This window comes from Mya arenaria, chromosome 10 (genome assembly GCF_026914265.1).
Source record: "Mya arenaria isolate MELC-2E11 chromosome 10, ASM2691426v1".
NCBI lineage: Eukaryota > Metazoa > Mollusca > Bivalvia > Myida > Myidae > Mya > Mya arenaria.
In genome coordinates, this window is record NC_069131.1 from 11,487,668 (window position 1) to 11,512,067 (window position 24,400).

The window sequence follows — 24,400 nt, forward strand, 5'->3', positions numbered from 1 at the left end:
TGTTTGTTATCTTGAGAGCCATAACTCGGCTGATACAAGTCGTCATATATCAAAAATGAAGTTGAATTATGATTAATTTGATTACAGGTTCATTTTTTCCCAATATACCTTTAAAGTAGAAGCTGTTTTTAATTTTGCTGTAGATGAAAATATAAAATAAATGCCAATTCTTGCATTACTCTTTGATTATTTGTATAATCAATACTAGGCCTGAAACATTGTTGTTCTATTTATATGTATAATGCTAAGAATAACTCAGCATATTGTTCGACTTGAAAAGGGATAGAATTTTACAAAAATGAAGTTGTGTCTGTTTAGCATTACTTACACCTTTTTATAATAAAGATGGTGAACAAAACGATTAATTCGTTTAAAATAATACACTAATAATTTATGTGATTGATCTCAAAAAAGTATCGTGAGAGTAATATCTATTGAGCGCAATAAATCGGTACTACAGGGTTCTCACATGAAATACAAGATAAAATACAAATATATATAGCTAAGCATGAAGTTAAGCAGACAGGCGGTATAGATCAAAAGTTAGGTTTTTTGCACTCTGCATCCACTCTTAATGTTTCCGTTTATTATGACACTACGGCGGGGAGTTTCAACACACGTCTGTCCGAACACAAGCTTGCAATATATTTTTGTTTTAGATTTTAGGTTAAAAACGAATGCTTTATTTACGCACACCACTCCCTCCCCAAATTCCAGCCCCTGCCATTTTTATGTAAATCATCCACTGTCCAATATCCCCTATAAACCTACGCTCCCTGTCTAATGGGATTGCATTACTTAGTTGTTACATTTCTTTGACTGTTAACTTTATCACATAAAGAGAAACCGCTAAGAAGTTGAATGTTCCAGTAAAGTTTTTACCATAGAGGATTCTTTTCATATATGTTATGTCGTAAGCGTGTTCTTTCCTCAGAATTCCATGTGTGTTCTTTGACTGTTAACTTTTCACATAAAGAGAAACCGCTAAGAAGTTGAATGTTCCAGTAAAATTTTTACCATGGAGGATTCTTTTCATATATGTTATGTCGTAAGCGTGTACTTTCCTCAGAATTCCATGTGTGTTTTGTCTACGGTCAAACGATTTTTAATGTTTATGTTATATTGTGGAATCCGTTAATAAATAGTAGATGATGGAAGAAACAAAATGACCTTTATCAAAACTTGAGTTCAGAATTCGGACCTGGGCAGTACCAAGAATTTTTAATGTTTTATTATCGGCAAATTACAAATTGAACCCGCCAGGCTCGCTGTGGTCCAATGGGGTGCAGCCGCTGACACCTGATCAATAGTAACTGCTCTGTAGCCATACGCCTTGCAGAGCTTGGCCTGATGTAGCGCATATCGAATATTTGTTGGTCGAGAAGCATTGACAAAAAAACGCAAGTTTCTCTGGTAAGCCCCTTTAAATTTATTGAACAGTTCTTTATCATTTTTTTCGGAGTTTGGAACCTTTTTCAACAAGTGAGGAAACGTATTGTTTAAGTCTCTGCGTGTCAAGCTTAATAACATTTAACAGAGCTTCCTCTGCAATGAGAGCAGTGGCATTACTCAATAAAATTCTCACGCACAAAGTGTGTTTACAGTAGAATAATTGCGTGATACAAACTGAGCATATGTAAACCATATGAGTGCTGGTCCCTTGAGTTACAGTTTGAAAGTCTCTAGAGCTTTTCGCAAGCCAGGAGTAATATTCAGCAATGTCATTTACGCTTCAAATTCTTCTGAACACTGATTGGCATCGTAAGTTGAATATAGAGTTTCTAGTTACGCAGAAATGGAAATGTATGAATGACCCTGCCTTATTTTAGCCACCACAAATAGTTAAAACATTCCCAGCCAATATCGGGTTAAATTTATTTAACTTTAAACTAGGAATGTCCACAAATCCTAGTACATATAGGTTTATTATTTATTTTTATGAAGCTAGCTAAATGCATTTAAATGAAGGTTGCTGCGGCTTCTGTTCTCCGCTTCATCTGTTTATGAAAAAAAAAGTGCTGTAGGCGCCACATTTGTGATTTACTCTTTTTACAATCATGTTCACAGGCAATAATATTCGAATCCCAACATAATATTTTAGGGAACTACATTGTAGTAAATGCCTAAACCATAAGTTTGTGAATAAGAATGAAATGGCAGTCATTTATTAGTTTAATTAATATCAATTTTAAAATCTTCCAATTGATAAAACTGGAATTCAAACACTATCCCTTTAAATGAATCAAATAATTGCCGTGACAGAAGTTGCAAATATTTTTTATAGAGAACAATTGATACAAACTACAACACCATCATGAAACATCATCATCATGAAACATCATCATCATCATGAAAAATTCTCATCATGAAATATCAACATGTAACATCATCATCATAGCACATCATCATACAACATCATCATCATCATCATCTCCACCAACACCACCACCACCACCACAACAACAACAACAACAAACCACCACCACCACCAAAACATGTATACGTTATTACGTTTGTAGTAAATATCTAAATATTGTTTGGAGATTAAGGTATAATAAATATCTTTCATAGTAAGTGACGATGCCTTCAAGATCAATATAACTAATTAAATAGTTTAGTTATATGTCAGACCGTATGATGGTTGACAAGTGTTGAAGAGTGATGCAGTTAGAGGTAGGGACGTGGGGCATGTACCTTACAATTCATCACTATGTACAGAACACGTGTGTATATCCTCATACACGATACCTTTACAGCCCGGACTGTTAGGGGGTATACGGTCTTAAACGCGATAAATCTCCTTTATGTACCGAGAACATTTGCAAATTTATTATAAAATCCCTCCGAGTAAAACAATGTTACCGCCCTGGCACTACAAACTATATTGCAAATATATGTATGCAGCATTCAATAATGATAAAACAGTAATTGTGGCCTTGATCTCTGTGGTATGGACGTTGGTCTTACGAGCAACTTCTCGTTTTATGTGCCGACCATAATTGTGTACCAAATAATTTTGAAATCTCTCCCTGCACGACAAAGTTACACAAGGACACATAATACCGAACGGAGGGACTGACTCACAGACGGGTGGACGGAGCGAATGCAAACTTTCACTTACTGAAAACATCCTGCTTTGATACATCCAAACAGCATACTTTCTTAATGGAATAACCAAAGTGAAATTCAGCATCACCACCAACAACAACTATATCTCGCAAAGTATTTTCAAAAAGCGTAAACACAATTGTTATTATAACTGCTGAAAACCATTTAATTCTTGCAAAACAAGTTCTCCCGTGCGATTATTTTAACATTAAAAGACTGATTATGTTCATTCTTAAGATGTGTTTGATTCGAAAATCTTGAAAGATAAACTAGCATGATTTAGTTGTTTAACCCTGTGATGTTCGTTTATCAACATACCAGAAGCCAAGTGACAGACACATTGTCTTCATATTTTACCCCACTTTCGTTGATGAAGCAGGTTTAGTATAGAATATGCAAGGTCAATATTATGATCTTATATGACATTTACTCTTAAGATTTTATGTATGTTATTTATATCAAGTGATCGGACACGGTACACCATTTTATATCCACTTTAGACCAGAAATGGAGCAAACGAGTAGTGTGTCCTGATTTCATATCCTTGTGAAGAAGCGTCATACTAGATACTTCTTGTAAAATGCAGTATCTCATCAAAGAAGCATTGTTTAAGAATTGTTTCCGAAACAGCACATTCATATGTGTGCTCGTGTATTCACGACAACGTGGCACAATGTTAATCGTAACCTTCACTCAGATGTTTCAAAACCTCAAAAACTATTTGGTACTTTGAAACACAGTAATAATACTATTTTTATTAAACTATTTACCTAATTGGAATATTGGATCTTTTTTTTCCCCAAACATAAAGTTTCCTTCATCGACACAAAGAAACGTTTGACCAAACTTTTTATTTTAGAAAATTCGTAAATAAACCCTGATAAGGGGCACTAGTCAATAGTCAAGAACTAAATATTCACAAAGTTATAATACTATTAACACCATTACAAACACCACAAATAACCACACTCGAAATATGGATTAACCGATACATGAAGGGACTACCGCCTTGGGACGGTCAGTGGAACACGAGATCACTGGACCTCGAGTCTGAAGTGTTGGGAGGGGCCGGGGGGGGGGAGTTGAACTTGTTTGTATGGCCATAACCTCACACTTGTTCAAACATTTATTAATAATAATACGAATACAATTATAAGTATAGATATGGACAAGTACAGAAAAAAATAAAATAGTCGAAAGCTTAAACATAAACCCCGCTCAATGGCACAATGAGGTTGTATTCAAAGTCAGATGACCAGATATAAAATCTTATTGATTTATAAAGGCTCATTCGCTACGCTCACTGCTCACATTCTTAATCATTTTGATTGTACTTCATTTCATCAAACTATGAAAAACTCTAAATGAAATGCATATTTGTTCTATCGTCTTTATCGTTAAGTGTTAAAACCCAGTGAATATATGTATTAAATCACGTCGTGCATTCAAGTTTAATTCAAGCTTTCTTTAGAGATAAGATGTATTGATTGTTCGCTTCGCGAGTTGTTTCCAATATCGATAAATTACACTCTATTGATTATGTGATCTGCTATTTGTAAAATATCTGGCCCAAATATCACTAAATCACTTCTTAATAGCAATCTTAATTCACTTCACAATATATTATGAACAATTATTATAGCCTGTATAAAATTATGTTTTATACTTCTTTATAACTTCTTTTTTCTCATTGAATGTGTGAAAATCTTTTGGTCTGTATATCAAAGAAAACTGACCCTGTAGACAAAATGTAATTGACTTATTGCTCAAATAAATAAGATGCACTCGATTACATTGCTTGCTGTCAAATAAATTTTCTTTGGGATATTCAAACCTTTTCATTAAAGCAGTATCATTTATGATATCGTAAATGATTATCGTACTTAAAATATGTTATTATGCTTTTTTCTGTTCTTACTCCAGACAGAATAATAAATATTATGTATTAAATCATTCTTTTCATTTTACATAATTGATCAAGTTTAAGATGGTATTCAAATTATTTAAAGGAAAATTATACTGAACGATATTTCTTTTTCTTTTTAATATTGATCATAATAAAAAATATATTTCACTCTTCGCTCGCTTAATTTGTATAGTTATAGTTACAAAGTGGTATTCATTTCTTCAATTGCACGCTCAAATATTTTTTACCAACGTCCAAGGAACGAAAAAAAAAAATTGGCGTGACATAAGCAAGGTTTTATTTTATAAGAAAAGTATCATCGTACAAACCAGGAGAAAAACACAATAAAAATAAAATAAAGCAAAACAGAGTAGATGAAAAGCAACAGAAAGACAGAATTCTGATTAATGGATGTATGCACATTTTATTTATGTTTCTGTAAATTTTGTTACACAAAATTAACATTCATTTAGGTTATTTCTACAATGGTAAGTCTGTGAAAGTTAAATGTTGTATTAATCATCTAATACATTTATAATGTCTCCATTAACCAAACTGATCCCATGGCAATGACGAATAAGGCACTAAGTAATGTCGTAGGCATCGTAGCATCAGATCGGATGATGGCATCAGATATTATTAACAGAACTTCTTCCTGTGGTATTGCCTGTCACCACTGCAAACGCCATCATTTTCCTCCATCTTGATACACCCTTAATTCCAGATGTCTTTATTTCTTTGACCTGCTTATCTCCAACATATTCGGTCACAAGAAACTCACGCTTTGATTGCAATAAAATTTCGTTTTCTGATTTATACGCCGAATAATTTGATACTGCTGCACCACCTGTAGCCTGTAATATTTGAAAGAATATGCTATCTGGACCGAGGAAACCGTTTGCGACGCTTGGAAGTAACGTGATGTTCTAGAAGGTATTAACTATAAACGTGTTTCCTTGTGTGATATTGCTACTATCACAAGTCCGGTAAAGTGTATTCCAAGTTTTGAGGCCTAATATTCCAACGCTTGATTAAGCAATTTCTCTGTGTCAAGCCAAATTTGTTCATTTGTACGGTTTCGAAGTTTTTCATTCAATTCGTTATAAAATGGCAAATCGTTGGTTTTAGAATTGTAGTTGACACAGTCTTGTGTGTACACGTGGACTAGCGCCTCTGCCATTCCCTCGTCATTTGTGTTTTTATTTGCCTTTGTCTTTTCCAACATGTATTGTTGCTGTTGTTGAAATGTCTCTCAAATAGGTCGTTTACTTGAACAGCGTATGAATTCCCTGAACGAAAACAAATTACAAGTTACGGCGTACACATGATTATACATAGAAATACATACAGGTTTTTGTCTTGAAGATTTTCATAAGAAACATATTTTATTTCCAAACATATCAAGGCTTAAATCACATCAAAATACGGTTTGATAGCGATTCACAACATCAATGATTCGAAATATATGATATCCTAAATAGTTGTATGTAAACATGACATGAGATGTTTCGGTAAAACTTTTACATTTCTATCAAAAATACCAAGACATTCTTAGTGAATTATAAAAATATGTTTACTTTGTGGTTAAATTAAAACCTTTTGTAAAACATAAGCTTGTTTTAATCTGCAATTGCTGAGAAATTTTTGAAAATAAATACAGGATCCTTTTTTATCTTATCACCCCTATTTTCTTTAATCATTACTTACCAGTCATATAAAACCACCTGCACTTTTGTTTTCAAGTTAACGGTACTGTTTAAAATACATTAATATAATGATTTACCTTTAACTATTGAATAATTGCCAAGGAGAATCCCGAACAACTGAATCAAGACATTTACCTCCATGGTCGATGTTTTACACGTTCTGAAGATTGTCGTACGGGTTCCTGGGACGAAGTAATCTTTTATGGCGAATGTAGGTACAGAAGATAACAAATACAAAGAAAAATACAAAAATTGATGTGAACTCCGTTGACATGAAATTATGATTTTACTCCTAAAGAACTCGTTTCAGAAGATAAATCAGTCGATCTCAATCTCAGTCGATATAAGTCGTAAATTGAAATTATGTTGGTGTCAAATATTCGTTTTATTTTACTAAGACAATAAGTGTATATGTGTCAATTGAGCACATAATTGTATGTTACTTTTGCATATGCGATGTTCTTTGTTATAAAGATGAAGCATGACCTTTCTATACTAATACGATGGAAATATATTCGCTCAGTTTTTCTTTGACATGTCATAAAATTAGTACGAGTCAACACGAATGGACACGAATAAAATACATCCGCCTATGCTCATGCACGAGAAAATCCGTAGTTGCGTTATTATTGCATATGGACTGAAACATGGTTTTGTATTGATACATTAACTTATTTAAGACAGTCTATGAAATACCCTGCTACGATGTTTAATTTTACCAGTGTTATGATGTTATTAATGCAAACGAAGTCATAAATATCAACAAAATGTTTTCAATATTCATAAAATCTACCAGTATCACTAATATAACGCGATGAGTGCATATTTTGGAATAACCTCTGAAATAGATTTGAGTTTAACTTTATAAAAAGTCGTCAAATGTTATTTCTTTGCATTATACGTTTTATACCCTGAATTTAATGGACATTTTTAAATTAATTAATACACAGTTTGATTCCAACTAAATCTGTGCATGTTTGAATAGTAACTGAAATAAGTATAGAAGATAATTGTTTTACCATTCTACATTTACCCGTGAAATTACCAAAACAACATAAGCTGAATGATTGGAAGTTTTTCTTACAAATTCTCGAATGCAAGATGTTCGTATAAGATCGGGGGTGAAATCTGCATATCGTAAAACATATAATGTTTTATCACGTTTTCTTGCCGTTTCAGACCGGATTTTGATTTTTTAAATACCTTTAAAATCTGATCTTATGCGGAGAGTGCAGTTATTTTATTCATCCTGATGAAGGCGTCGGCCAAACCACTGAGTTCGCTCAATTAAAAGTAGTGTGTGTCGCAATTTTTAATATGATACATAATCGTATCATTATAATTTTTATTCATGATTTTAAAGTAAATAGTAAAAAGTGGAACAAGAAATAAATATGATTTAAATATTAAAACAAAAACTTGAATTGTAAGTTAAAAATGATATAATTAGAAGCATTACATCTATAAAATCAGTCTGATTATTAAAGGGTTCCAGTGTATCAAGAGCTAATATGTTCCTTTTTATGCTGAGCTATTACTTTGTTTATACTTTCTAGTGTATCCTTTCTACTTATTCACGCAGTTGAACAAAGGGCGCAATTGTTATTAACATGAAAGTAAGGTATGCAACGGTTTATATTAGACTGCTTGCAATGCACATATTATGACATTTAAATTGTGCGTTAACATCGGCTCTTAGGTTAACTTTAAACTAATATTGTTTATTACATTTTGCATTTAGTACATAACAGATATGGAAGTTAAAACATGATAACCAATATTTCGACAGGGAAGTATAATGTTCAAGTGTTAGAACGATATTATGATTTCAAAGAACTTATACTAATTCCCTGTTCCTAGAAGACAGCATTGAATTCAAAAGGTATTGACAGTCTAACCGGTAAGGTAGATAAGATTTATAATGTAGTAATAAATATTCTGCGTTGCTGGTTTAACATTCGTTTAAACAAATATTTTGGACCATTTAAAGTTTGTTCAGTTACACCATCAAAAAACGTTTCAATTGGCTTACATTTTTAGCGTGGCGCGCCAAATAGATGTGGTATGAAAATATAATTAACTTATCACCCAGCACCCAGCACTTAACACCTAAAGCTTTTCAGGTTAGGATACTGAAATATATATAACCGATATATTCGCCAATACAATAAGACCAAAAATGAATCAAGTACCCGTCCTAAACAAATACCTGCCAAAAAGAATCCACTGAGCCAAGTTTACAATTTTATTACAATCGATACAATCTATAATGTATTACAATCAATATAAGCAATGCCACAACATTTATTTTAAACCAAAACAAATAGTTGTGTAGTTTTTCTTTTGAGTAAAGAACTAAAATATCAAACGATTTTTTAATACAGCAGATGTAACACAAGACACTGTTTTCCGATCAGAAATAAAAAGAAAGAAATCAACTTCGAATTATTTACATAAATAATTTTCTACATTTCTACATTTCTAAGCTAATTATCAGTTTTGTCATCATTGTTACATTGCGATGTACTCAAGAATTGTTGCGAATGAATGTAGTTGTGTATGACATTATAGTTTCAATTGAACAATGGTTGAATATTACCGTTCTAAATCGGTAACCCAATTATGTGTAAATAAATTTATTTTGATATATTTGTAGTCTGGTTTGTGCCTCTAAAATCGTTTGAAATTTTATACTACTGGGCTTGTACCTATCGTTTCAATTGTATTATTGATCGTTAAATAAAGATGTATTAGCAGTGAATAATTACGAAGCTATGCCAGAAATCCCAAGAGGGAATAAGGTGAAAACTGTACTGAGGTACTGGTCAGTGTGAAAATAAAGTAAAGTAAAAGGCAGAAACTGAAACTTTGATAATAATTAATGGATTGTAGCACTGCGATCTGAAAAAACATCACTGAACCGTCTCAAATCAAATTTTGTTAACTTAATTAAAACTGGAGCAATGTCAACGTAGATGAAGTTTCATTTTACCAAGTGAATTCTGGAATTGTTAAATCAGACCAAACATCAAACGAGGAAAACCATTTTTAAGAGCATTAGAAATGAAATGTTAATTGGACCGCACTAGTCCCATTAGGTTCAACATTTATTGGATCTCGTGAATATTTAATAATGTAAATCATTATTTGCATAATCAAAACATAAAACCGTTAGATCTATTGTCAAAATCCCAAGTAGTTACAAACTATTTTACGCTTTGAGATAAAAAGCTAACAAACAAACTATAATACAAAAAGCTTTTAAATGCATTTTGATAAAAATGTACCTACACATTAACAAATAGATGTTTGTTATTTTTTATCGACTTTTATTCCACAGAATTTGCATTCGTCATGTCTGAATAAGTGTTGCAAAATTAGTTTTTAATAACACTGTTACTTGTTTGTTAATCTACTAAACAAGTATGAAGGTAGTGAAAAACAAGGCACTAAAGAAGGGTGAAATCATTGAAGCAGCCGATGCAGGCGTCAAAGGGTCAGATTTCGTGCTGGTCGAGCAATCACAAGAGCCTGATTTGGAAGCCCCTGAAGAAATATCGCCTGTCACGACTGCAAACGCCTTCATGTCCCTCGATACGCCGTTTTCTCCAGCTCGCTTGGCATCTATTCCTTCCTTATCTACAACATATTCCTTAACATAGAATGTTTGTTTCGATTGCAGTAGAACTTCTTTTTCCCATTGGGCAGCTGAATAATCAACTATATATGCCCCGCGTGAAGCTGCTGTAATCACGAAAAACACCTTTTCCTTAGTTAGGAAACCGTTTGCCGCGCTTGCAACCTTTGATGTACTCCAGAAGTCATTGACCGTGAAGGTGGATCCTTTTTGAATATCGTTACAGTGACAAGCTCTGTAAAGTTTAGGTGACTTTTCAAGGCCTATAATTTCCAACCCTTTATTCAGCAGGTTTTCTGTGTCCAACCAAACTGTATCCCTTGTTTTGGATCGAAGTTGTTCATTCAGTTCAGCATAAAAAGATTTTTCTTTGAAGGAATTGAACTCTTTGCATTCTTGTGTGTATACGTTGATCAGAGCTATTGCCATTTTCTCATCTTCGCCATCTGTGGATTTATCTGCCTTAACTTGAGCGGTTTTCCAACATGTATTGTCTTCGTTATTGAAATGACTCTTAAATAAGTCATTCACCTTATCGGCGTAGGATTTCCCGAAAAACCACCCTAAACAAAAAAACAAGTTACTGAGATTGTAATAATGACAATGTTAATGTTATCGTGTTTCTGTCTTAAGATTTTGGAAGTGTTAACATGTGTATTTACAAACACTCAAAAAATGATCATGAATAAACGGTACTATGAGGATTCACAACAGTAACGATTCGCCACATATAATCGCCACAGACTGTTTGTTTGTTATAAATCTTAAGTTTCAGGTCAGCTTCTTCAAATAATACTTAATATCTGATCAATACTTATCCTCAATAAGTATCGTTGTAATAGATTGTATTTATAAAACTGTGAAATTTAATGTGTTGTCACTGATAAATCTAAAGTAATGTTTTATTCAGGTGTCTGCTTTTTTGACATTCATCTTCTCTCTTAAAGAATAATACGACTAAACTCATATCAACGCTGTATCAGTATGTGATATGTCCCGCATAAATTCAATAAGGACGTAAGACATTGATCGTAGAAAAATCGCTCATACCGTACCTTAGCAAACTTCCAAATAAGCCTTTTTAACAAGAAATATTTAAAGCAACTGCAACAACTAATTATCCCGCGGTTTGTCTTCTTATATAGTGAGAACATATTGATTATGTTTGCTGAAAATCTTGAACTTTACCTATTTATGTGGAGCGTAGAACTAACCAAATAACGCACAATCGGGGATAGTTCCCGCTTAAAACCTAACCTCTAGACAATTGTCTTTTAACCTTCACACACGCATTAACTGCGCTGGTCATATATGCACTATAATGTTCAGATAAGAAATTATACGATCCGCGTGTTTACCGGTTATCAACTACCGGATGCCTTGTTTTCAAGTTTATAAAATATTTTACCTTCTACTATGCAAGAACTGCAAAGGAGAATCCCGAACAACCGAAACAAGACATCCAACTGCATGGTCGATATTTGTGCACGTTCTGTTGATCGTCTTGATGTTCAGCCGTATACATACCCAAAAGGTATATCTATTGAGTACTATAAGCCATTTCATAAATAACAAGTTATTCTTAGATGCATTTCATAAATAACAGGTAAATAAATAATATGATTTTTCTAAGCATTCAGTTATTCAACAAAGGCTGGAAGGACGATCTTTACGGTCAACGGTTAAATTTATAAAGTATATTTTTGAAATTCTCGACGCATGTTGTTGTTTTTCATTTAATTTATTGCATCTTTTAATTCCAAGAAGAAATGTATAAGCCAGGCCGTGCAACTATTTAAACGTATTTGAACCAATTATTGATATTGTATTAATTACATTAATTGTGGAAAAGCACACACATCCTTTCACTTTTGTCGAGAGCAAAACTGTAAAACAACAAAAGGTCGACACTGACATTTGACATGTCAGCAAAAAATATATTGTCATACTTCCTCTGTTTATTATTATGCACTTACCTTTTATTTTTTATTGAGACCTGTGATTTTTTATTCTTAGTTTAAAATAATACATATGAATATTCGAATATATAAGTCATAAACCCATCATGAGCTACGGAATAGTAATCATGTAAAAACATTTAAAAATCTCAATCAGAGGAAATAAAGAGCATATGTAAGAAATAAAATTAACTCTGTTTTAATAAATAAGAAAAGTACCAAGTGATGCTAGAACGTTTGAGCTCTGTTGCTGAAAGTGTGTAATGACTATGGAATACAAGAATACCCTGTATACTTCAGGATTTTTTCTTTTTAATTTAATTACTAAAACAATGCTTATTAAAGGTAGGAATGTTTCATTAACAAAAGGACAAATATTATGAGCGTATGTTTGAATAAGGAAGAATAAACGTGTGATTGTAAGGTTTCTAACGCCGGTAACTCAAACATGCATGCGTTCTTGAGATATTCCATTTTTCCAAATATTTACTTTACTTTGGGATTACAATATTTATTGTTTGTCTGGTGGTCATGTCGCTATTAGTACTTTTTGCACTATTAAGAATGTTCGAAAACGTAGGCCCTAAGATCAACTTCAAACTATTACCATTTATTAGATCTTGCTTTTTGAACATAACAGTAGTGAAAGCTCATCAATTTTATTGAATCTAACTACAAGGACGTATATCAAAATTCAAATTAATGATATATTCAAAGAATTGATATTCCACACTTCCAAGAAGCAAACGTTGTTTGAAAGAAGAGACTGTCTAGACATTAAAGTAAATCAGATGTTATAGAAATGTATAATGTAAGGTCCACTTTTCCTTTTGGCCTTGATTTTGTTTGCATACCTTTACAAATATACTTGACCGGACAGAAATACAAACACTTATTTTCAGGTTAATTATAAACAGTATTTTTATATTAAGTAATTGATTGTTAAGCAACGCAACATAAATAATCAACCAGGTATTGACATACGAATCGTGAATAGCAAATTCATAACATGATTGCAGTGGCGAGCCAAAATTATAAGTTTAGAACACATCTGTCTTCGCACTGACAATATTAATCAGCCACTGGGGCGTAAATTGGTGAAAAGAATAGCTATGTTTGGGGTTGAACTTAGCCGCGGCCCTCTCAAAATCGGCACAGATACAAACCCAACCAGCTAAATGATACACGTCAAGTGATATACGTGTATTTACAGGATTTGAACTTGGCCATGTTACTTGATCCACAAGAGTGAGCCATATATAAATGGGTTCCTGGTACCAAGTAATCTTGAAGGATTAATGTTAGCCCAGATGATGAGGAATATTAAGAATAGAATAGATAATGGAACACTGACGCACGGAAAACCTTTGAATTACTCTAGAGGAGCCCACTTCAATAAATATCGAAGTCGCAAATTTCGTAATTTTGCTACATACGTTTTAGTGTGAGTGACACACACGAGAACATTGACACAATAAAACGATGTCCGGCGATGTTCACGCCCGAGAAATAGTGTTATCTCGGTATCACATTGAATAAAATAAAGATTGAAACATAGTTTTGTATAAATACTTAAACTTATTTCAGACAGTTTATAAATACCCGATTTTTTTTAATTTGTTGTTTTTCATATGCTTGACTCAGACCTGTCTCCACATACAAGGGTCATAAAAGGTATAACGTTTTATGCGAAATAAACGAAACTTTTATTGAACAGAACATTAAGAGCGAAGGTCAATATGAGTAAATTGACCAAGAAGCAACGCTTTATTTATAGTGCTGCAAATTTCGAGAGGTATAGAGCACTTAACTGGTCTATGTCTGCCAACAGCAAGTTTCATATACCAAAATGTTCGCAAAGGCCTGTAGTTTCTGGAATGGCTAATCATTTTGTTCAATGCCGATGCGAAGCTGAGAAATCCAAGATGGCGTCCAAGATGGCCGCCAAAACACAAACATTTAGTGAGTATTCATATTTGCCTATTTCCATTACTACGTTTGAGTTTTCAATGACAATTTTCAACTGATATGTTAGTAGGTATATAACGAATGCGATATACGTGTTTTTTATTACTATCTTTGTCATTTTTGTTTATTTATTTAGCTAAAATATGCTAAATTATGCGCAAAATAGGGGTTGGTGTTAGCATTTTTATGTGCAGACTGAAAGAGGATAAACAGACATATGTATTTTTCAGTTTAAATGGAAGTACAGAGTATGGACATTCATGTATGTGGCATTTTAATTAAAATTAGTGAGATGTCATGTTGCAGTAAGGTATATGATGTGGGTGGGGTAATTAAAACGAGTTTCAGCGGTACCTCATACTACGCTTTTTCTACTATAGATCTACTATTTTTAATTAGTTTTTAAGTATTCTTACACTTCATAGTTATACTAGACACATATTAAAACAATTAAATACACTTTTTAATGATTCATAATTTGTTGGCCAAGGTGGCAACTACATTTTGAAGAATACAGGGGGGTAAGTTTGCATAATTTTATGAGAGGTCAGACCCATCATAATATATTACATTTCAAAAAAAGATTGAATATAATTCATAAAACTGTGTTGCTTCTTTAATTTATTTCTTTTTACAGAAGGCGCATGCTACATTTACCTTTAACTGTGAGATTATCAGTAAACCTTCTTGCTGGTGATTACAATATATCTGAGCAGTTACTCCCCCTTGATATAATTAAGCCATGGAAAAATCTACTGTAAGTTTGTAAGTCAGTGGTGTTCTCATTTGATGCTATTGATATTATTGGAGACAAGTAATTTTTATGGTATGTATCATTTCATAGAATTGATTAAGTATGTTTCTTTATGTTTTGCTACACATTCAATATCTTTAAGAGACAGTTTGAGTACAGTTTGGAGTGTCACTTGAGTATGAAACAGAACTAAACAGAACTAAACGATTTTAAAATGTACAATATGAATTCAAATAATACGAATTTAGGCAGATAAAAAATAGGTAAGTAGTAAGGGTGAAAAACTAGGTATGTTTGGTTCTTTTGTCACACACCCCATGACCTTTTTTTTTAAGAAACATGAGTAGTAATCGGATACTCACTAGTAGCCGGATATACAAGTTATCCTTCTTGACGAAGTATTTTCCATATAATACTCGATAAAATATATATCCGATATGTTCGAAAGATGGCGTCAAGCTTATATCTATGTAAAATAAGATAAAATGAATATTATTTTCAGGGAATCCATCTAGAAGCTTTTTTGTGAACAGCTTAGACACATTGATGAGCAAAACAAGAAATCGACCACCACCACACTTTACGCACAGGACAAAACTGATTCTTATGCATATTACATATAGAGGTATATAGCTCATGCATTATGTACATTTGTATAAACTCAAATACAGTTTAGTAATTTATCAGTACATTAGTAACTTGTAGAATACCAATATTATAACAAAATTCATACATGTTGAGAGAAAAAAAAAATGTTTTCATATATATAGAAAATTTGAAGTACACAATATTATGTAAAAATTCATATACTGTTGCCTGTTGGATAACTTCATAAATGTCAACTCATTTTGCAAAGAGATCGTAATGTTTGTTATAAGGAAGCTAAAACACTCTTACTCAAACTCCCTGAGCAGCATCCGTATATGTATAAGAGAACATGTTGCATGTCATTCTCAATGTAAACGTATTAACTTTCAGAACCATCGGCTGGAATAACGCTGGGTTTTGAATATGGCCAACAAGGAAAATATTGGAACACATTTAAAAACAAGATCTTGCAGTGATAACTTTGACTGGAAAGAACATTGTTTTATTTGTGGATGTAAATGTGACCCTAACTGTAAATCGTCATCACAAGGTTATTCACGAAGTTGGTCGTATGTTGAAAGTTGTATTTCTACAGACCATAATTCCATATATCACAAGGTGTTAAAAACTGCTCTACAGATCAATGATAAAACAATTATCGATCGGTTAAGTGCTGTTGCAAATGGTGATCTTGTAGCAGTTGAAGCTCGCTATCACAGGAGAAAAGGCTGTCTTGCGACGTACTACAGTTATGCAGGCACTGATGGCCGTACTCCACCCAAAACTGTATTCAATGCATCTGACAAATATAGTGAAATATATAAAAAGGCAGCAGAAAGGCTAAAGGAAGAGTACGAGCACTCGATTGTAGTCCAAAATAAAGTGTATTACTTGTCTACGTTAAGAGAACGTTTTATCCAAGTAGCAACAGATGAGGGGTGTACAACTGCACATAGTTATAAAGGTGCTTATTTAAAGAAGCTGCTTAGGGCTATATGGCCTGAGATAGCATTTGTCCACCAGCATGGCAAATCCGATTTAGTGTGTTCGTCTAATAAAACGATAGGTGAGGCCATTAGAGAAGCGAAACAGTATGAACAAATTATTCAACACGACAACGAATGCTCTTATGAGAACACCACAGAATCAGAACCAGAAACAGACGAAACTATTGTGCATAAAGCGATTGGCATTTTAAGAAAAAGAGTAATGGACTATAATTCTACAGTCGATATGGATTATCATTCTGAATACTATTCACCTAATGAAATGAACATGTCTGCCCAAGCAGATTTTTGCGAGCCTTTGCTTTATAAAGCTGTATGTTGGCTATCAGACAGGAAATGTTTCAATGCCGCATCGGAAACCACAAACAGAAAATGTATAACACTCGCTTGTGACATTACTACTCTAGTTACGTCAACCCCATCACCGAAGCATCTTGGGCTAGGTGTTCATCTCTACCACGAATTCAACAGCCGCCACTTAATTGAAGACATGTCAGCACTTGGATATACAATAACGTATCCTGATCTAAGAATGTTTCTAACCTCGGCTGCTCATCAAGCAATTGCAGCACAGAAAGTTACACCATCTGGAGGAATTGTACCGGATAATATTGCTTCCAAACAGAGAGGGGGTAAACTTGTGGTCGCAGTGGCAGATAATTGGGACCATAATGAGAGGACGGTTGATGGGAAAAGGACTACTCATGCAATGACCAGTATTCTAGTGTCCAGTACAAGTGTTGAAAACAGAATCAGTCAACGATTAGGAAAATCATCCAGAAGGACATTTGACAAAAAGTGCCTACCAGGTGGTAGTTTATGCTGCCTCACTGCTTACAAGAAACCGAGTCAAAGACCAACTCCCGTTTTCGAAAGCTCTGTCACACTAGACGAAATAAATCCAGTAGAGCCCAATGCTGTAAAAAGTGCGAGACTGAAGGAGTTGCTATACTCATTGGGACGGAGCTCCGTCTTTTGTGATGATGTAGCTGAAGATAAAAAAGTTCCAAACTGGAGCGTTTTTTTCGCAAATTCAATTGGGCAAGACAATCAAACCATCTCGACTATCGCCTACAACCCAATCATCATGGCCAAGCCAACAGATTACAGCACTGTGTACACAACACTTCTTCGGGCCAAAGAGGTTATGCATGAGTTAGGACAGAGTCATATCCCTGTAATTTTTGACATGGGACTGCTGTCAAAAGCTTGTGAAATTGTATGGAGTCAAGACATTTCTCTGAAAGGTGTTATTCCCGTCGAAGGTGGGATGCACCTTCTCATGTCTATCTTTGCTGGAATCGGCTACTTGTACGGGGAAGCAGGTCTGAAGCATCTTTTAACCGATGCTGGAACATATGCCCAAGCTACAGCAGCCAACATCATGACTGGGAAAGATTTCGACCGGGCATTGACAGCCTTCAAGTTGATTGACGAAGTGTTATACAGCCGTCTGCTCATTAACTTTGAAAGCTGGTGTATTAACAACAACAAACATTTACATCATGACGTTACATCGGTCTTGTCAACACTCAGATGTATGAATGATGATTCTTATCCAGAGCCTGAAATAGAAAGTTTCTGCGAAGCTATTGCGACTCATGTGGTGCCTCTGCTCGACGAATTCCGAGAGGAGGGTCGGAACGTATCCCCAACGTTCCGGGTATGGGACAATTATTTATCAAGAGTATCAACACCCCTTAAACTTCTCTTGGCTTCTACAAGGTCTCCAAGTTGGAAAGTACATCAACATGCCAAATTACAGCTTATGCCTCTACTGTTTGCCTCCAATCGTACAATTTATGCTAAGTATATGGCAATTCAAATTCTGACTATGAACAGGCTACCGGCGGAAGTCGAAGAGGGATTTCTTGCAGGTCTTTACACGACCAAACTGGCACCCGGGAAGTTTAACAATGTCTGGTTAGACTACACGCTCGAGGTAACTCAAAATAAAGCTCTTAAGGGGTCCGGTGGAATCATCGGACTGACACTAAGAGAAAATGCCCTTGCACGTTGGTTTCTGGCACGACCTCTAGCATCCCGATGTTCCACGGTATTTCATGAAAGCATAGACAGCCGAAACATCGAGGACAACACCAAACACCATAGTGACACAAAAGCAAAACGAGACAACTATGACAAAACTGTAACAAAAATGGCTAACCTTTTTGACAACAATTTCATCGACCCTTTTGATCTAACCAACGCGCCTGAAAAGCTTGTTAATTTTGCGACAGGTGTTCATGCTACAGAGGAAGTTCAGCAATCGATGACAACATGTTTAGAAAGAGGACATCAGATGTTCGAAACATTTGTGTCTGAAAGGCTAATTGCAAAAAGTGACGGCTCAGATCCACCTGAGTAAAAACGTGTTTGCTCCAATGCAAAGAAGTAATGTAAAAACCATGTCAGACATGAAGCAGAAAAAAACAAAGAAACAAAAGGCAGAAATCATTAATGGGGCAGCAATGTTTCAACGATTACTTGGCAATAATGCATACAAGAAGGTGCCATCTGAACGTGTATTTTCCTTTGAAAATACCACAGTACCACTGAGTATGTTCAGTGATGGAGGAAATATGATCAAAACAAAGAAGTCAGACTTCATGACCAAGTTGGAGGAACTGTTGCCAAACACACGAGAAATGACAGACAACCCAGAAGTAGTCATATTTGATGGTATGGCTATTGTACAGACATTACCTATGAACAGTGAGCAAGAGACATTCACTGACATGGCAGCTAAGTTTCAACAATATACCCTCAGCAAAGCCCGTGAAATATCGCCCGAAGTGACGAAAATCCATATAATTTTCGATAAATATAGCATAAATGGCTTGAAAACGGAAACACGAAAATACAGAGGTGATTGTAGCCAAAGTAGTTGTGGAAATGTTGATGTCCGGGGTGAGCTTAAAGTACCGAAGGACTGGAAAATGTTTTTGAGTAACGGGCAGAATAAGGAGAGACTGATCCAGTTTTACAGTGGATACATGGCCGAACATGCATGTACTAAATTAAAAGCCCAGGAAGTCCTCTTGATCAATGGTGTTAAAAGCACACCATGCGTTATTGTCACCACAAATGGGAGTTGCAATCAACCCATACTCGATACTAACCAAGAGGAAGCAGACACTGTAATGATACTTCATGCCAAGTATGAGGCGGATAGAGGGTCAACTTGTATAGCAATCCACTCTCCAGACACAGATGTTCTTGTGCTATTGCTGCATCATTATCGATATATAGGCGCTGCTCATCTGTTTATGTCAACTGGAAGGGTTACTCTACACACGGATGGTAGACGATTTATTCCAGTCCACCAGTTGATCGACAAACTGACTAAAGACCAATTAAATATTCTGCTCTCAGTATACTGCATCACAGGATGTGATACTACGAGCGGATTTTTCGGAAAGGGAAAGCGAAGAGCATTCAAATTGCTGACGGAGCGCGCGTCGAACTACCAACCTCTCTTCAACTTGGGCGAAGAATTACTGCTTTCCGAACTTCAAAGAACAGCATGCACTAGTTTTGTAATCAGTTTGTACGGGGGAAGTGACGTGCAAACTCTTCACCAGTTACGATGCATCAAAGCCAAGTCCTCTGTTCATCCCAGGAACATTCCCCCAACCGCAGACACCCTCAATCTTCATCTGCAAAGATGTGTGATCCAGTTGTGGATATGGAGACACGCCACTACAGCGCAACACAATCTTCCTCCATTTACCGACTTTGGATATGAAATAGACGAAGTTGGGTTGACACCAAAAATGATGAGTCAGCCAGCCGCTGCACCGGAACTCTTGAACGACCTCGTTTGCGGATGCGAAATATGTAGCGAAACATGTGTTTGCTTTGCAAACAGACAACCATGCACAGTGGCATGTTCTTGCACAGGAAATACTAACACAGACGACATGATGTGCACGAACGTTTACACACTTGAATCCGTCTTTGTCGAGGACACTGAAAGCTCTGACGATGAATAAAAAGAATGCCACCACTTGTTTCCAGTGTAATATAACTATAACGCATTTCTTAAATAACACGCGTTATTTATAACACAACGTTCTGCAGTTAGTACTAAATTACTTTAAAACGTAAATTTTACTCATATACTGCCATGTGATAATTAAATCTGACTTTCGGTGTCATTTCATACACATTTATAAATTATTTGTTCAGGAAAACATTATACCTGCATACCCATATTCTGTATTTTCATTTAAACAGAAAAATACAGATGTTTGTTTCAGTCTACATATAAAAATGCTAACCCAAACCCCTATTTTGCGCATAATTAAGCATATTTTAGCTTAATAAATAAACAAAAACGACAAAAATAGTAATAAAATACACTTATCTTGCATTGGTTATTTACCTACTAACATATCAGTAGATATATGTTATTGAAAATTCAAATGTAGTAATGGAAATAGGCAAATACTAATACTCGATATATTTTTTTGATTTGGCGGCCATCTTGGACGCCATCTTGGATTTCTCAGCTCTGCATCGGTCTTGAGCCAAATGATTAACTATTCCAGAAACTACATACCATTGCGAACATTTTGGTATATAAAACTCCTTGTTGGCAGACATAGACCAGTTACTCCTCTAAATATGCATGTAATGTGATCTGATTTGCAGCACTATTATAATTGCTGAGTATGCCAAAGTTATTCCATTTGCATTATTTAGGATTTTCTTAAACATCGGTCCTATAGTTTAACTTTAAACTGAAATCGGTAAATCGATCTCGTCAGAACAGGATTGGAAGTTAAAACATTTTAATCATTATTTCTACAAGGAAGTATAAATTTCAAGTTTATAGAATAATATTATAAATACAGAGAACTAAAACTAATCTCCTGTACCTAGAAGACAGCATTGAATTCAAAAGGTATTGACTGTCAAGACGGTAAAGACGATACTATTGATAACAAAACGGCTATCAATATTCGGATTGGCTGATAAAGAAATATGTGAATAGGTTGACAGTTTAAGCGTGGCGCACCAAATAGATGTGGTATGAAAATATGATTAACTTATCACCCAGCACCTAGCAATAAACGCATAAAGCATTTCAGGTTTGGGTAATGAAATAAATTTTACCGATTGAATTTTAAATCCATGATATTTATTCTGTCTTTTATACCAAAGATTGAAATGATTTTATTCAAAACATTTTTTTGTAATTTATCGGCAAAAGAAGAGTCTTAGCATTGCATTCAATAAATGAAGATAAACTAGTTGAACTATAGGGCTGATGCTTAAGAAAATCCTAAAATATAATTATGCAAATGTAATAACAGGGACTGCATATTTATAATCACACTTCCAAACTTTTGTCAATATTCAAACCCACTCAATAAAACCTAAGATAAAATCTTAGTACAACATTTTATATTTCTAGAATACCAACCTAAGAATACAACCAGTTTTTAATACATAATATAGTTCTAGAGGAAAGAGAAAAGTTCAGGTGAATATTTTTTTGTAACAAAAAATTATTTTTATTGATATATGAGTGTCAGTTGTCCGCATTAAATAATCATTGATGAAAAATGAAAACACATGCATTCGATAGTACATAAATATATAATCAGTTAAATCATCTGTGGTCAATTTTATTTCATCAGGATCAGCAAAAAGTTGAAACAAAAACACAAAACAGGGCCTTCAAATGAGCCATACTATGGCAGTTTAGGAGTTGTCTGGTCCTGATCAAAACCTAGAATAAAACTGTAACTGGCTATTTAAACAACGTTAAATTCAGGTGCGTCATTTACATTTTACCATATTGAAAAATGACAATTGCCTTCAACGTCGAACACTGACCTTTATAATTTTAAAAAGTTTTATACTGGTATTCAATAACAAAAATATTTTAAGTCAATCCGATGCTCATACTTCATTGACTGCGTTGTATATTCTAGTTATTCATATCAGGATATCCGATTAGCTGTAAGACATGAAAAGGGACAGAACTCATACACAAATTAATAAGTGTCTGTTTAACATTACTTACACCTTTTATTATAAAGATGGTGAACAAAACGATTGATACGTTTTTAAATTATTCACTAATAATTTATGTTATTGATCCATAAAAAAGTATCGTGAATGTATTATCTATTTAAGCTGAATGAATCGGTAATTCAGGCTTCTCAGATAAAATACAAGATCAAATACAAAGATATATAGTAAATATGAAGCCAAACAGAAAGGCGGTATCAATCAAACGTTAGGTTTCTTGCACTCTGCATCCACTTTTAATGTTTCCATTTATTATGAATCTTCGCCGGGGACTTTCGGCACATATCTGTCCGAACTCAAGTTTGTAAAATACTTATTTGTTTATATATAATGTTAAAACGAGTGCTTTATTTACGAAAACCACTCCATCTCCAAATTCCAACCCCTGCCATTTTTATGAAAATCATCTACTGTTTAATGTCCTCTATAAACCTACGTTCCCTGTCCCACTGGATTGTATAACTTACTTGTAACATTTCTTTGACAGTTAACTTTATCGCCTAAGAGCAACCGCTAAGAAGTTGCATGTTAGAGGTAGGTTTTTACCATTGGGGATTCCTTTCAAATACGTCATATCATAAGCCTGTTCTTTCCCCAGAGTTCCAGATGTTATTCGGCTACGGTCAAACGATTTTTGACGTTAAAGCTTTATGTTATTTTGTAAAATCCTTAATAAATAACCCCATAACTGATCAGAATTTAACATTGATCAGTTTTCAAGATAGGAAACTTCGGAAACTTAAAAGTTTTTACCGCAAAAAGCAGTTTAAGTTTTCTGCACAATTGCTTGCAATTGTTGTATGATTGTTACAGCCATGGTGTACATGTTTCTATTATTTTCAATAATGTTGTCATTATTTGTTCCCCGTTTTAGTACAATGATGCTTTTTATGATGAAACTCACACAGTTTAAAACCTTTTATTTTATAAGGCAAACTGTGCGTGATGCTGATAGTTTCAAACAATGGCTGCATCGTATCTTTTTGCATTAGGTGCTCTGAATAGTATTCCTCCGTCTGCATATAGAGATGGGATCCCTAATCATTTACGTACTTGGGGTTTACCTAATAATTTATTATTATTATAGATTTACCTTTTACGTTTTTTCTATATTCAGGATTGTTTGGATATGAGTGAGGAGTCTGGTTTAAACACAAAGTTAATTTACATTTACTGACCGTTCCAAGGCGGTCCTTGATAATCTTACCTAGTTTTTATATAGTAAATATAGTTATATACACTGTGCTCTTTGTGAAGTTTTGTGCTGTTGTTCCATGTTTCTTGTTTGTGATTTTTTGTTTTTGTGTTCTATTCTTTTGACGTTTACCCAGTGCTATTAAACGGAGTTTATGTTTAAACTTTGGGCTACTGAGCTTGTTTCTGTAGTTTTTAACATTCGTATATATGCCAAGGTATTAAACCCACTGACGAATTTTACAGCAATTTGTTTACCTGATGTAGATAGTCGCCCTATGATTATATAGAATTCAGAGGCATATCAGAGGTAACGAAGATATTCCTAAATATGAAAAAAAATCCAGGGTTGCCCGAGGTTCTAGTTACATTATCCTTGAATTGCATTGTGTTTCTCATAATTTGTTAATAAAGAAAGACCGTACATTGTGTGACGACATAAGACACCTAACTCGATGGATGCCATCATTATAGATTCGATCCCGCTATTATACTTCTTGCAGTATCTCTTATTCAGCGAGCTGAATGA

General features: G+C 34.4%; 1 protein-coding gene across 1 annotated transcript; it reads right to left on the minus strand.

The window, feature by feature from the left end:
• Nucleotides 1-8,951: 8,951 nt before the first annotated feature.
• LOC128206440 (uncharacterized) lies at nt 8,952-11,865 on the minus strand. The gene is made up of 2 exons (XM_052908862.1): nt 11,766-11,865; nt 8,952-10,920 (listed from the first exon to the last, which is right to left on the minus strand). Exons 1-2 carry the CDS (start codon nt 11,827-11,829, stop codon nt 10,136-10,138), a joined length of 849 nt encoding a protein of 282 aa, XP_052764822.1. The 5' UTR covers nt 11,830-11,865; the 3' UTR covers nt 8,952-10,135.
• Nucleotides 11,866-24,400: the final 12,535 nt, after the last annotated feature.

Coding starts and splice junctions, on each gene's coding strand:
- LOC128206440 (XM_052908862.1), bottom strand. CDS start 11,829: ATGCAGTTGGATGTCTTGTTTCGGTTGTTCGGGATTCTCCTTTGCAGT. Junction 10,921..11,765: donor CAGTTCTTGCATAGTAGAAG/GTAAAATATTTT, acceptor TTTTTTGTTTAG/GGTGGTTTTTCGGGAAATCC.